Source organism: Pteropus medius, unplaced genomic scaffold, assembly GCF_902729225.1.
Source record: "Pteropus medius unplaced genomic scaffold, Ma_sr-lr_union100, whole genome shotgun sequence".
Lineage (NCBI taxonomy): Eukaryota > Metazoa > Chordata > Mammalia > Chiroptera > Pteropodidae > Pteropus > Pteropus medius.
The window spans coordinates 11,831,781-11,844,873 of record NW_024347788.1 but is presented as its reverse complement, the minus strand read 5'-3'; the positions used below and the strand labels follow the sequence as shown (position 1 = coordinate 11,844,873).

The 13,093-nt window shown below is 51.1% G+C and overlaps 1 protein-coding gene across 1 annotated transcript in view; it reads right to left on the bottom strand.

Annotated features, from left to right (window-relative positions):
- CSMD1 (CUB and Sushi multiple domains 1) overlaps positions 1-12,775 on the bottom strand; it is a 1,293,618-nt gene extending 1,280,843 nt beyond the window's left edge. Inside the window, exon 1 of the mRNA XM_039877340.1 lies at positions 12,322-12,775. Within this exon, the coding sequence (XP_039733274.1) occupies positions 12,322-12,409 (88 nt within the window). The 5' untranslated portion in view covers positions 12,410-12,775. The remainder of the gene's footprint in view (positions 1-12,321) is intronic.
- Between the last annotated feature and the right edge of the window lie 318 nt (positions 12,776-13,093).

Genomic DNA, 13,093 nt, shown 5'->3' with positions numbered 1-13,093 from the left:
TTTTAATCACAAAAGAGTTTAAATATGCAATGTCTAATGGTACTCATCTGCGCGGTCCCAACAAAAAAAAATACTTCGGCGTTGAACGCTTTCAAATTAAGTATTCTGCAGTGACGAACAGTTTGTTGACATAAAATATATTATCGACATAATATATCGACATAAAATATATTAACTATGTCACACCAGGTGTGGCAACACCGTCTTTCCATGACCGGAAAGAAGTGACCACAGTTAACGGTTTAACAGAGCCACGAGCCCTGCATGGCCGTCCCACCCCGAGGGGTCCGCAGCTGCCCCAGCGGTCCCCACCATCACAGAAGCGGACACGGTGAACGCCGCCCTCCCCACCTGCCAGGATGATGTTCGGTCTTAAACTGAAGCCCAGCACTTTCTCAGCTACCCCAGAGCCTTACCACAGGATGCAGCTGTGCTCACGCCAGACAGGGCACAGGGGCGGGGGAGGGGACACAGATGGCCAGGCCGGGCCTGTGTGTGGGAAGAGGGGACGCTGGGGCATCGGGTTCCGGTACACTCAGCTCTGCCTTCGTCTTCCCAATGCATCCGTGCGGGATGCTTAACTCCCCTGGACACAATTACGAGACGGCTGGACTCACGAACTTGGAGGTTGCTTCGCGTTCAGAAATCTTGCAGTCTGTCTACAGTCTGTTCACCAGCATGGTCTGATAAGAACTGCCAGTCCTTTGTGTGTTTGTTTGTTTGTTTGTTTGTTTGTTTGTTTGTTTGTTTGTTTTTGGGTTTTTTTTGGATCAGGTAATGCTTTTTTAGAACTATTATTGTACTTAGAGAAGTCTGACCTAGTTATTCAAAAAATCAAACAAACAGCATTCAAATATCAGGGCTGCAATGTGTATGTCTTTTTGGATCTTTTGCACGTGCATAGAAGGAGCCTGCCTTTTCCCTATGCGAAAAAGGAAACGAAATATACATACTAGTTTGAATTTTCAACTCGACCCTTTACCACGGAAACACTTCACTAGGAGTAATATAGTGTGCTACACAACAGTGCGTTTAGCTATTTTAGGGTGATGGACATTTGAGCTCTGTTACTATTTGTTACTATTAGGACTAAAATGAATGAGCTTATATTGCTGCGGGATAGGTTACATTTCTGGGTTAAAATATATGATATCGTAGAATACTGATTGGTATGGCCAAATGATCCGCACCCCAAAAAATTTTTTCTAGCTATACAGTAATACTCCACAGAAGTGATCTCCCTATGCACTTGCTAACACGTGACACATCAACTGTAGTTTCAGAAACGCATTGGAGAAAAAACATCATTTGCATTCTTTCGATCAATAATAAGTTTGGGGATCTTCTCCTATATTTATGATGTGTTTGTTCTTTCCATAAAATATTTATATCCGATGCCCATTTTTAGTCAGGCCCCCAGCCCTTGGCTTATTGACCACACAACACTCTTTATATTAGCATATTTCTAGGATAGGGATGAGGACAGACTCTGGGGCTGGCACCCGTGACCCACCCCTCCTGATGTAATCCTGTAATTCTCTCCCTCAAGGTGGGCAGGACCTGCCCTGGGTCTTGCTTCTAACTAACAGAATACGGTCAAAGTGATGGAGCACAGGTGACTGCGTGTCCACAAATAACTCTGCAGAGTCCGACTTGCCTGAGGCTCTCTCTGAGTCCCGCTGGGAAGCCTCAGGTGACCAGGAGGTGTGGACGACCTCCAGGAACTGAGGGGTTGCTCCGGCCTGCGGCTTAACCTTATACCGTCACCCCTGCAACCACAAGGAACGCAATTCCTGCCACCGCCTGAGTCACCATAGGGCGGGTCCTTCTCCAGCTGAGCTGCAGATGAGACTGGGGTCCCAGCCAGCACCGTGCGACAGCCTGGGAGGCCAGCAGCAGAGGGGGGTCTGTGTGATAGCTCGGCCTTGCACAGAGCCCTCACCCCCAGAAACCGGGAGATCCTACACGTCCGCTGCTGTTTGAAGCACCGCGTTTGCGATGATAACATTACGCAGCAACAAGCAGCAGCTAACGCAGGCAGCGCAGACGGGAGCTTCCCCCGCCCCCACTGACATCAGACCTGTTTCTAGCGCTTCGATTGCTCTTGGTGGCATCTGATCCTACAGAGGTCCAGCGTCGGGGACAGAAGACGACATAACATGCTTTGGGCTTTCTGTCCCTATCCATCCTTAATCTGGGACGAAGAATGAGTAGTTATTACGAGGCGATCAAACGTGGCTCGAATACCTTATTCTCAAGGCTGCAGTAAATGACTCCGGACCTCTAACTAAGGTAGTTTCGTTTTCCTCCGTCTCCCAAGTTCTTCTCTCAGCTCTAGAGAACCCACTTCACAGCAGAAATGACAGTCACTTCACCTCGTCACCTAACACTTTCGATTATCTTTATACCGACTCTTTTTAAAAGGCCTCGTATTGTCCATCCATCATGAAAATGGAAAGAAAAACACATTTGCTGGGAGATATAAATCATACTCCAAAGTTTGGCATGGCTGGGGTCTTCTACTTTCGGGTCAGAAGACCCCTCATCTTTTAAATACTCTAACGCGTGTCCCTTCTATTTCTCTCGATGCCACTAACATACGCTGGAAAGGTAATTTTGTAATTGCAGTTGTAAAAGAAAGAGGCTGATCAGCTCTCCTCTGTTCTGTAATCCTCTTATGTAATTCTTTTAAATTAAAAGCCGAAGATAAAATAGTCACGAAGATCAAAATGACAATTGTCGGTTGACATATCGGCTGAACGAGCTCTAATATCATTAAATTATTCACTCAGAAAAAAAAAATGCAAATACCCCCGATCTCTTACTTTGTATACAAAGTGACATAATTATGAAACGGAAACACAGATGAATCAAACAAGCATGGCAAAATAATACGCCGGAGATAGGGGCTCAAAGCTAGCGCTCTGGACAAGTGCTAGTCTAGGTACATGAATAAATAAATCACGTACGGTGACTTGAAGATATTACTGCTGATACTTTCTATAGGTCATCGTTCTTCTGAGTCTCTGTGAAATATTTACAACATCGCTCTTCTGAGTCTCTGCGAAATATTTACAACACATTAATTTGGCTCCCTTAGAAATATGGGCGGAATCGAGTATATGAGAATATTTGTTTATTCACGGAAGACATAGTGACTGTGTAAGGAGGCGCTGGAAGACTCTGATAGTTGCAGGAGTATCTTTCAGCTCTCTGGGACTCGAAGACCCATGGAGTAAGAGGGATGTAAACAAACAAAATCAGCAAACAAACGGCACTATTTTTTTTTTATAAGATCCTAAACTCACAATTCCCTATGTCATGACATAATTGTGAAACGTAGTACGTGACGAAGAAACTTAGATGGAGGAGAGATTGGGTGATCGACTTATGGGAGAGGTAAGTGGAAGTTAACTCAAGGCTGGGCCGACTTGGGGTCAATGGCGATAGAGGCGCTGTGTCCTCCGTTAACCGGATTTGACTTAAGTGGAGTCGCTAGCAGAAAGCACAGCCATACGGCTGGAGAGACTGAAGCCGGGGTCCAAGGGGCTTTGAAAGTCAGCCTGGGGGAAGCACCCGCGTTCTGGGCGAGCATGCGGAGTATTAAGACACCGAAGTGCACGGGCAGGAACAGCAAACCCAAAGGAGCTGCCTGTGGTTGGTTTGTTTCCCCACCGGGTGGTCTTTTAGCGTTAGGCTCCGGAGACCATTGTGACCAGCCATAAAAGTAACAGCAACGGCCCTGAAACCTGGAAGACAGAGTTGAAAATGGCAAAACATTCTTGCCTCCAAGAAATGCATTCCCAGTCCAGACAAGGGTCTGGCCCACAGCTGTGCAAGAAAGAAGGAGGGATATATTTGCATATGGTAAGCAAGAGCCCCAGGGCGGTGATTTATGCAGAATTTATAGGTGTATTTACATGCCTGAGGCTTACCCAGCCTTCAGGATGCTAAGGGAAAAAAAACACAAGGCTTCTGGCTGTCCTGTCTCAGGCCACCTCTCCCCCAACAGACTCCCCACTGGTTCTGTTCCTGTTCTCTTTCCCCTCTGATCTCTGAGTCTTCCGACCTCCTCCCCCTGCGGGAGCACCTCGCTAATACCTGCAGGAGCACCTCGGGACATGTCAAGCCTCTAGCTCAGTCCTGTATTTGAATAAATACTAATTAAGTCAAGTAATTTAGTGTGTGTGTGTGTTTTGTTTCGTTTTGTTGTTTAAGAATGAAGGCTCCATGAGGGCAATCATGGATGTAACTTCTTTATTAAAGTATGAAGGAGAATAGTAAGGGATCACGGATTCCGGTTTTATCGAGCTGAGTGATTCCAGCCAATACACGCCATAATTCTTCAAGTGAGCAAGACGATTACTGTAATCATATGTTAGAGTCCAGACTTCCCAAATCTCTTCCTTGGCCCCCAGGTCTTCACTGCTAAGGAGGAAAAGGGACCAAAAACATGTCTATTTCTCCCAAATGATAGTAGTTCAACTTCGGTGCTTAAATATACCAATAAATAAAAATAACCCCACCTAACAGTAACGAGATGATTTTTCTCACTTGACCTTCTCTTGATAGTGTCTGTAGTTTTTTAAAGTATTAAGATTTATATTTTGAAAAATTCACATTGTTTTCATGTAAAATGGAGCATGCATAGTCAACCAGGAACCGGCAACTCCATGTAGATTGTCATCCACACAAACAAAAGCAAATCCTAATTCCTACATTTATCTTAAGTTGTTGACAATAATTATATTTTGTAAACAAAGGAGAAAAGGACCGAGATAAAACATGACGTGCAAGATTGGTGCTGAAGAAATTTACCTTTCTAGCACACAGAGGGGGTCATCCGCTCCACTCGGTTAATTTTTTTGTAAAAATGTGACCCTTCTCACATTGTCAGGGCCCCTCCTTCTCTTCTGTTTGAAAGGTCAATCACACCCCGGAAGTCTCCACTGTCCACAGCTGTACTACACATCAAAGTACACCACTTTCTTACTCATAAAAAAAAAAGATAGTTTGAAACATGGAGGCAAAAGTTGTCGATGGCCTTTGAACACACTCTTAGCAACCATTCTTGAAAGGATAGTGAATATCTTTGAGTTCAGGGGAAGCCAACATTTCAAAGAAAGGAGCTGTGCTGAACTGTCTGTCATTCTGAAGATTGCCATTTGCATACAAGTCAAATATTTATAGCTTTGATTATCAATTCGCTGATAGAAAAAGGAAGCGAAAATTCACTCAGAGAGTCATCGGGGAAAGTTTGAAGAACCACAATCTCTGAGAATGTAGGATTTTACAGGGACCTGAATGATGAGGGTCCACCATACATTTCACATGAAAATCAACTTCGTGTAGAAAAGCGCTCACTTGTAAAAGATCAATAAAGACATTTTCTATTAATAACAAGAGAAGAAAAAAAAAAACACATGTCTCTGAATAAAGGCATAAGAATTCACCAGGCATCTGGAAAACGACTGCTCAGAATTCACGATTAATTTCAAAGACTTTTAATTCATTAGAGATCACTTCCCAAATAATTCTAATTTTAATCTAACGTTTGGCTTTTTCTTACATAATACCAGTCATATCAGAGTACACTAAACAGTAAAAGAAAAAATATAATAAAATAATTTATTCATAGACTATTTTTATATGAAAGAGTATAATTATCGCTTGAAGTCAAACCAAGATGTAAACATTATGGATGGGGAGCTTGAATCTCAGCTTTGCTGTGAAATCCTTTTTTTTTTTTTGGCTTTGTTTTTTAAAGATTAAAGAGCATAGAATGATGAATGCTGATAATGGAGGCACTGATGATATAGAAGAACTTTTCTGAAATAATTGCATAATTTCATAATATAGTGCATTCGTCAGGAAATCTGTGTGGGCCAATTAGCCTGCAAAAGCTCAGTAGTTTATTAGATTCTGGTGCCTTTTACTGAAAGGAAGATAGAGATAGATAGGTGGATACATAGATGGATGGATGGATAGATGGATGGATGGATGGATGGATGGACGGACGGACGGACGGACGGACAGACGGATGGATGGGTAGATGAATAGATAGATATACATGTATAAATCGGGTTTCTCGAGATCATCCAAAACCTACTTATTATGAATCACTGAGGGAAGAGACCTCGGAATTTGCATTTAAACAAGACTTCAAGTGATTCTTACATACACAAAGCTTGCAAAAGAGTATTCAAAAACTCTATGACATGGTCAAAATGCCAACGTCTACAATGACGTGGGTGACTGGGTGACGTGTTTAGTTCAAAGACAGAGCGTCGCCATAATACACTGGGGACATGCTGGATGTCCTCAAAACCTGCTCTGATTCCAGGGGGACTCATGTGACTTACGACTAGCTGGAAAATTCAGACAGAAAGTTGGGTTTACATTTATAATAGCTAGGCGTCATATTAGTTTTTCTTGAATTCGATTGACGTTAAGGGTCTCCGAAATACATTAAACTAAAAAAATGAATCAATAAAAGATACTTAGAAGTAGACCAATGTTTTACATAATTTAAATCTCAGGTTGCGACAATATTCTAAAATAAACTCATGAGTGAAAAACCTGGTGAGTGGCACCTACGACTCGACTCCTTCATGCCTGTTTCCCTTGATCTCATGTTAATAACAAGAAAAAGTTTGAAATCACAAAGCATTACTCATGACTTCCTACTTTACAAACAATGGGGGCAAAATTATATTAAGATTATTAGCATTAAGAAAAGAGTATCTCCTTTACCACGCTTAAGTTTGGAGAAAGAGCATGCTGAAATAGCCTCCCCGAGCTAAAACTAGCACAAGATAAAGCAAGATGTCAGTCGGTAAATCACAAAATGGATTAGAAACATAAACATACAGGAGTTATTTTTGATAGGTGTCCATGCCTGCATGTTTTTTCATTCACCGAAGAAGTTTTAGCCAGAGATTAATGTTGCCACGGAGGGTCAAAGTAACACGGATGCTAAATCGAGTCGATTTGCTGAAATTGTGTTCCTCAGTAGGATGTTCGCAGCGCACCCAGAAGTAGGCTTTGTTAAATGGGACAGTGTGCTTAGTAGATGACAAAATCTCCCACCCGGCCAGAATAAAGACGTTTGAGGATAAAGATCCTACAATTCCCCTAAAGCACTGATGTGTTTCCCACTCACAAAAATTAGTGATTGATATAAATGGTTTAAAGAAATTGCAGCTGAACTCAAAAAAAGGGGGAAAAATTGTTGCAATACTCTGCATCCAAAAAGGGTGATTTGTTGGGAAAGGAGAAAAAAACCCTACAAGTTGTGCATTATTTCCATAAAGCTCCCACAACCAAATTTAACTAATTTAATAAAACAATCTTCTATTTTTTTTATATGTAACGGGAATTTTAATTCTGCCCCTTGTCAACCTCAGCACTAGCGAAGAAATTTTACCTTCAACACAGACACGTCAATTAGTCTGAGGTCACTTAGGTCATCTCAAGTCATCGTGGAAGAGAGTTATTTCCTTGCACTTAGGCACATACCTAAATATGATTATTTGATTTTTACCCTGACAGGTTGCTGTGAACCAGACATTGAGGGAACTAAGCACAGTAGCTGTGCAACTGAAGGCAAGGTCAAAGGTTGATTTCCTTTAGACTAATGGGTTTCGGCGCAGCCAAAGAACCTATTTTTTTCGCTCAGGTGGCACATCCAAGCCACTTCTACTGTTTCGAACTATATCTGTCTCTGGTTCCTACAGTGGCCCCATGACAGAGGGGTGCTAGTCCAACAATCCAAGCTCCTACTCTCCCAGCACAGGAGCCAACAGGCTTTTGTATCTGTACAAACAACCCAAAGCTACAGCTACTGCAGGCCGTGGGATGTCCACATCTCTACTCAGACGTTCTTCTCTGATTAATTAGAAAACAGGTAAAACCTGGAGATGGCACAGCGTTGTCTGCTACTCTGCACAAGCAGAACCCATGCAAGTACCCAATTCTAGCAGGAAATCGACCTAACCAGAGAGAGATGCCGGGCCCGGTTTCAGGTGCGTCTACGCACGCCGTAGAGGCTTACTGCCACGGTGAGCTCAGCAGAACACCTACCAGAGACACGCTTAGAATTCAGCAGAGCAGAGCACTTAATATGCCATTTGCATTTGGACAGCTTAGAAATGTCTACATCGGATTTGCTGTACCCTCTGCGGTGAGGACTAACCAGCTACAGAGCCCTTGTTTATCTATTTCTTAAAGGAAGCTGGACCATTTCCTTGACATTTTCAAAGCTCTGTTGGTGTTTGAGACAGTAAACCAGAGACTTTAGACGCCTGACTCCAGGAGAAGCTGTTTTTGTTTTTGCCTGGACAAACTTTGAGTCCTGTCTTTGTGGCCGGCGTTCTGACCACACAGGACTGGCCAGCCGAAAGCCCAGTAAACATGGTGAGACCCTTCACTCTCTCAGCCTGTGCCAACGGGGTCGGGCGTGTGGGCTGCGGGAAATCTGCTCCGTGTGAGCACCTGCTGGTGAATTCCCTGGACCTGTTTAATGGGGTCTCCTTGCCCTACTGTTCAAGTTTACAAAAACCGTCACTTCCTAAGGCAGCCTCTCCTTTGCTTACATTTTTAAAAGACGTCAAATCTCAAACTAAGAACTGCAGAGGTGCTCCAGACACACTGGAGCTTTCCGGCTAAACAGTTATGCACTGGAAAAACAAAAAAACAAACAAAAAAATTAATCCCCTCGTCAAGGCAATAAGAAAACACACATGACGTGCTAAGCAAACCATGACTGCAGGCATGTTAACTCCCTTTCACACCGTCCACCCTTTACTGTGTGGCGGATTTAGGGGTGGTCTGTGAAAGGCACTTATTCTGGGGAGTCCTGGCTTCCTCAGGACAGACTATCTGTGCGGTGGCCGGGCCATCGAGGACTCGGAATGGCAAATGAAAGGTCTCAGTCCCCTCGCTGGTTATATGAGTTGTTAGAAACGTAGCTCGTCTGGAAGCTGGCAGATTCGGGAAGTGTGCTGGCTAGTGTCTCTCTCTGCTTACATGGTTTCTGTGGGAACTTGGCAATGCGTGGTTACATCCCTTTGCCGGGCGGATTAAGGAACGCTGGAATTACGAATTTTGACGAACATTTTTTTCTGCCCCAGGCTTCCTGTGGTAGAGCCTTGGGGAAATATCCTACATAGTTCTCTTTAGGATGCTTTCTGCAAATAACCTCATTCTCGTCGCTGCACAAACAACTGAGAGGGAAGTTTGTTTGCCCAAACAGGCGGTGGATCTGCCCCAGGTAAGGGGCGCGAATCTGAGGGCTCCCGGAAAGAAACATCCCACCTCTAACTAGATCAAAATGCTCCGAGCTTCTCCCCTCCCCCCTGGACCCTGCAAACGCGCTGCTTTTAAGAAGGTATGCACACCTGGGAGTCAACCTTTACAGCAATGTTAATTATCAAACAGAAAAAAAAAAATCAAAAGCGAATTTGGGGTGCCCCCAGCCCTGTACCGAAGCTTAAAGCACAATCTGCTAAAGCCGATGCCCCAGTACGGAGGTGGACCGGGTGGGAATGACCGCGACTGCGGGGCCGCCGGCCTCTCGGGGCTCCGCGAACAGGTCAGGAACGACGCCTCATGCACCCGAACTGCCCGCCGCCGTAGCCACAGCGGAAGCCGCCAGCTGGGCGCACGAGGCACAGCTGTCCCCGGCGCTGCTCCTCCGAAAGGCCCTGTGCGCGCAGGCGCCAGGTCCGGGCCAAGCGCCCAGGCCCCCGGCAGAGGCCGGACCTCGCGTGCTTCGTTCCAGGAGGGGCAGTGCGACCCCGCCCCAGGGGCCCGAGCTCTCAAGCCTGGCCTCCTGCGCAGTGTCACCAGCTGCCCGCTGGAAGCCTGTGCCTGGAGGGCTGACCCTGAGGGTGGGCGCCGCGCAGGGGCGGCCCACTGGGGCGATGAAGGAGCGCTGTGCGCACCCACCGCAGCCTTGGCCTGGCAAGGCGCAGCGTGCGCGCAACCCCGTCCCCTCCACGCGCGTGCACACACACTCGCACACACACTCACACACACACGCACACACACACGCACACGAGCGCCGGGACCCGGGACTCCCCAGTCACAGGAAGCGCTCCGGTCCCTGTGGCTGCCCCTCCAGGCTCCGGGGCGCCCTGGCCTTGGCACCCCTTGGCCTCCCGGCTCTGGGATCTGCGGGAGTGACTCCCGCCCACGCCTGCTCCCCTACTCCGGGCTCCGGGCCTCAGCCGAGCCTCTGCGCCCCGCACGGGGGCGGAATCCGCTCGCACGTGTGCGGATTGCTAAGCAGCCCAGGCGGGGCGCTCGCATCTCCACGCAGCAACCCCTGCTAATTGCGGGGGAAGGGCGCCGGGAGCGCAGGGAACCGCGGGAACCGAGAGTGCGCGGAGAGGCGGCAGAGGCCGGGCCTGGCTGGCTTTGCGTGCTGGGGAGGAGGAGGGGGCGGGAGGAAGGCGTGGGAAGTTCTGCGGGGCTGAGGGGCAGGGGTTTCCGCTGCACCTGGGGACCTGGCTGCGCGAAGCTGGGTCCTGTCCCCAGGCCCCTACCCCGACCCTCCGCTCAGACGAGCGGACACCTCCCACAGACAGCCCAACTTGCCCGGGACTGTTCCAGATTCACCTCTCCTTTTCCAGACGGTGCACTGAGCCCTGAGGCCGCGCGCCTAGGTGGTGGCTCCAGCAAAGTGCCCGAGGTGTCTGGACCCCGCCCTGCGGGTGCGGATAGAACCCGCGGAGGCTGGTAGCCTCCCAAGCCCCAGCCACCGTGGGCTCTGGTGACTAACGGGAACCTGAGCCGTCCGTACTCCCCGGGGACTTGGGGCGCATTCCCACAGACGCCCCGCTGTGAGGGTGAGCGCTGGCGTGAAGGGACCGGACCTCAGCAGGCAGCTCCCAGCCCGGCCTGGACGCCCCGCGGAGAAGCGCGACCCGGAGGGGAAGCCGGCTCTGCCATTCTCTCCACCTGTCCCCAGGCCGGGCCCATCCGGAGTTTCCCCGAAGGAGCCGCAGAGTCCTCCTTCCCTCGTCAGTCGCCCTGGAACTAGAGCACTGAAGGGATCGGGAACGGGCGGAAAGTGTCTAGGGAGCAAAGGAGAATTTCGAACAAATGACCATGTTTAAAACCTACGAGATTTGACTCCATCCTTTAAAAAGGAAAACAAACAAACAAAAATGTACATGGATATAGATATTCCCAGGAGGGAGCCGGTGGGGTGCTGATTGAAAGGGAGCACCCCACTTGAGGGAGGGCAAAGGGGAGCAGGGAAGAACACCCCAGTATGAAAGCAAATCGTCTTCATATATGCTCTCTCTCTCCCTCTCTCTCTCTCTCTCTGCCTCTCTCTCTCTCTCTCTCTCTCTCTCCCCTCCCCCTCCCTCCCTCTCTCACTCCCTCCCCTCCTCTCTCTCTCCTTCCGAATCAAGAGCGAGCTTGTTTTCTTTCCCAGAGAATAGTCAAGCGCAGGAGCCACTGCCAACCCCGAGGCTGCAGCCTGTGGGCGACTTGGGGGAAAACACTCCCTAACTCGTTTCAAGGGGAAAGCCAAGTTCACGGCTCCGCGCCCAGGGAGCCGCCCAGCGAGACCCCCGGTCCTGACCGGCGGGAGCAAACGGGAAGAGCCCCGCAACCACACGCCTGTGTGCGGGGCGGAATCCCTCCCAGGGCTCCCCGCTTCCCTCACGCACCTCGCCAGCTCCTTCCAACTTGCAAAGAGCGAAGTGCGGGGCAGGGAAGGCGGGGGCGACCTCACAGAGGTGGCTCCTCACAGAGGTGGCTCCTCACGGTCCCTGAGGACGGTGGCGGGGAGGGAGGAGCGGCGGGGTGCTCTGCAAGGGTGCGGGGAGCCAGCCAGGCCGGCAGGCAGGTTTAGGGGTGGTCCACAAACAGCCCCCCGTTTCCCCAGAGCCCCAACTTGGGAGGCTGGCTTCGCCCGGCCACTTTCCCAGCCGCTCGGGGTTCGGGAGAAAGTCCTGGGAACCGCCGCCAGCCACCCCGACCCGCCGTACCCACATCCCCGTGGAGGCAAAGCCGCCGCCGCCGCCGAGGCAGTGTCAGCCCCGATCCGATCCGCTTCGCCTCGCTTCTCCCCCAACGAGCCCCACGGCCGCGGTTCGGTTCGGTTCCGGCCCGAGCGAGGGGGAAAGGGACGCGGGGTGCGGTGCGGGCCCGGCTCCCGGCGCGGCGGGCCCCGCGCGTCCGCGATGGACAGCCACCCGCAGGCGCCAGCCCCGCCGCCCGGCCCGCCCGCCAGCGCACGCTCGGGTCGCCGGCCGCGGGCCTCGGCGGGCTCGCGCACCTCCCCGGCCGCCACGGCGCCCTTACCCTTGGCCGCGGCGAGGAGCCCCGCGCAGAGCAGGGCCAGCGGCAGTCGGAGCCCGAGCGGCGCCCGGGATTTCCTCCGCGTTGTCATGTCTGCAGATAGGTCCACACGCACACACGACACCGGCGGCTCTTCTCGCGGCGCCCGTCTCCTCCGAGGCGCGGCGGGGCTACGAACGGAGCCAAGTGCTCGGCAGAGGGCAAGGCGAGCCGGCGACAGAGCTCCGCGCCCAGGGCGGCCGCGCGTCCGACGCCTCCCGCGGGTCTGGGCGCCCGGCTCGCTTCGCTCTCATAGCATCGGTCCGGTCCCGAGCCACTGCAGGGCTGAGCCGCCGCGATCCCCGACACCGGGCCGGGCCGGGCCGAGCCGGAGGGGCTGCGGGAGGGGGCGAGGCGGGGAGAGGAGCGCGCGCAGCCGGGAGAGACCTGGCGCCGGAGCGGAGCGGAGCGGAGCGGAGCGGAGGCAGCTGGAGAGCGCGCGGGCGAGTGGGAGCCGCGGGAGGGGAGGGGAGGGCGGCGCGGGGGGAGGAGAGCCGGGCTAGCGGCGGAAGGCGGGGAGCGCAGGAGACGGGCTGCCGGCGCGCAGGGAGCCACCGCCGCGGCGGCTGGACTCAACCATCCCTGCCCACGGAGAGGGGAAGGAGGCTGGCCGCGCGCGCGGCCCAGACCGCCCAGCCCCGGCCGCCGGCTCCCCGCCCGCGGGCTCCCCGCCCGCGCCGCGCTCTGCTCGGCCTCCCGCGCGCGGCACCGCGCGGGCGGGCGCAGGAGACTTGTT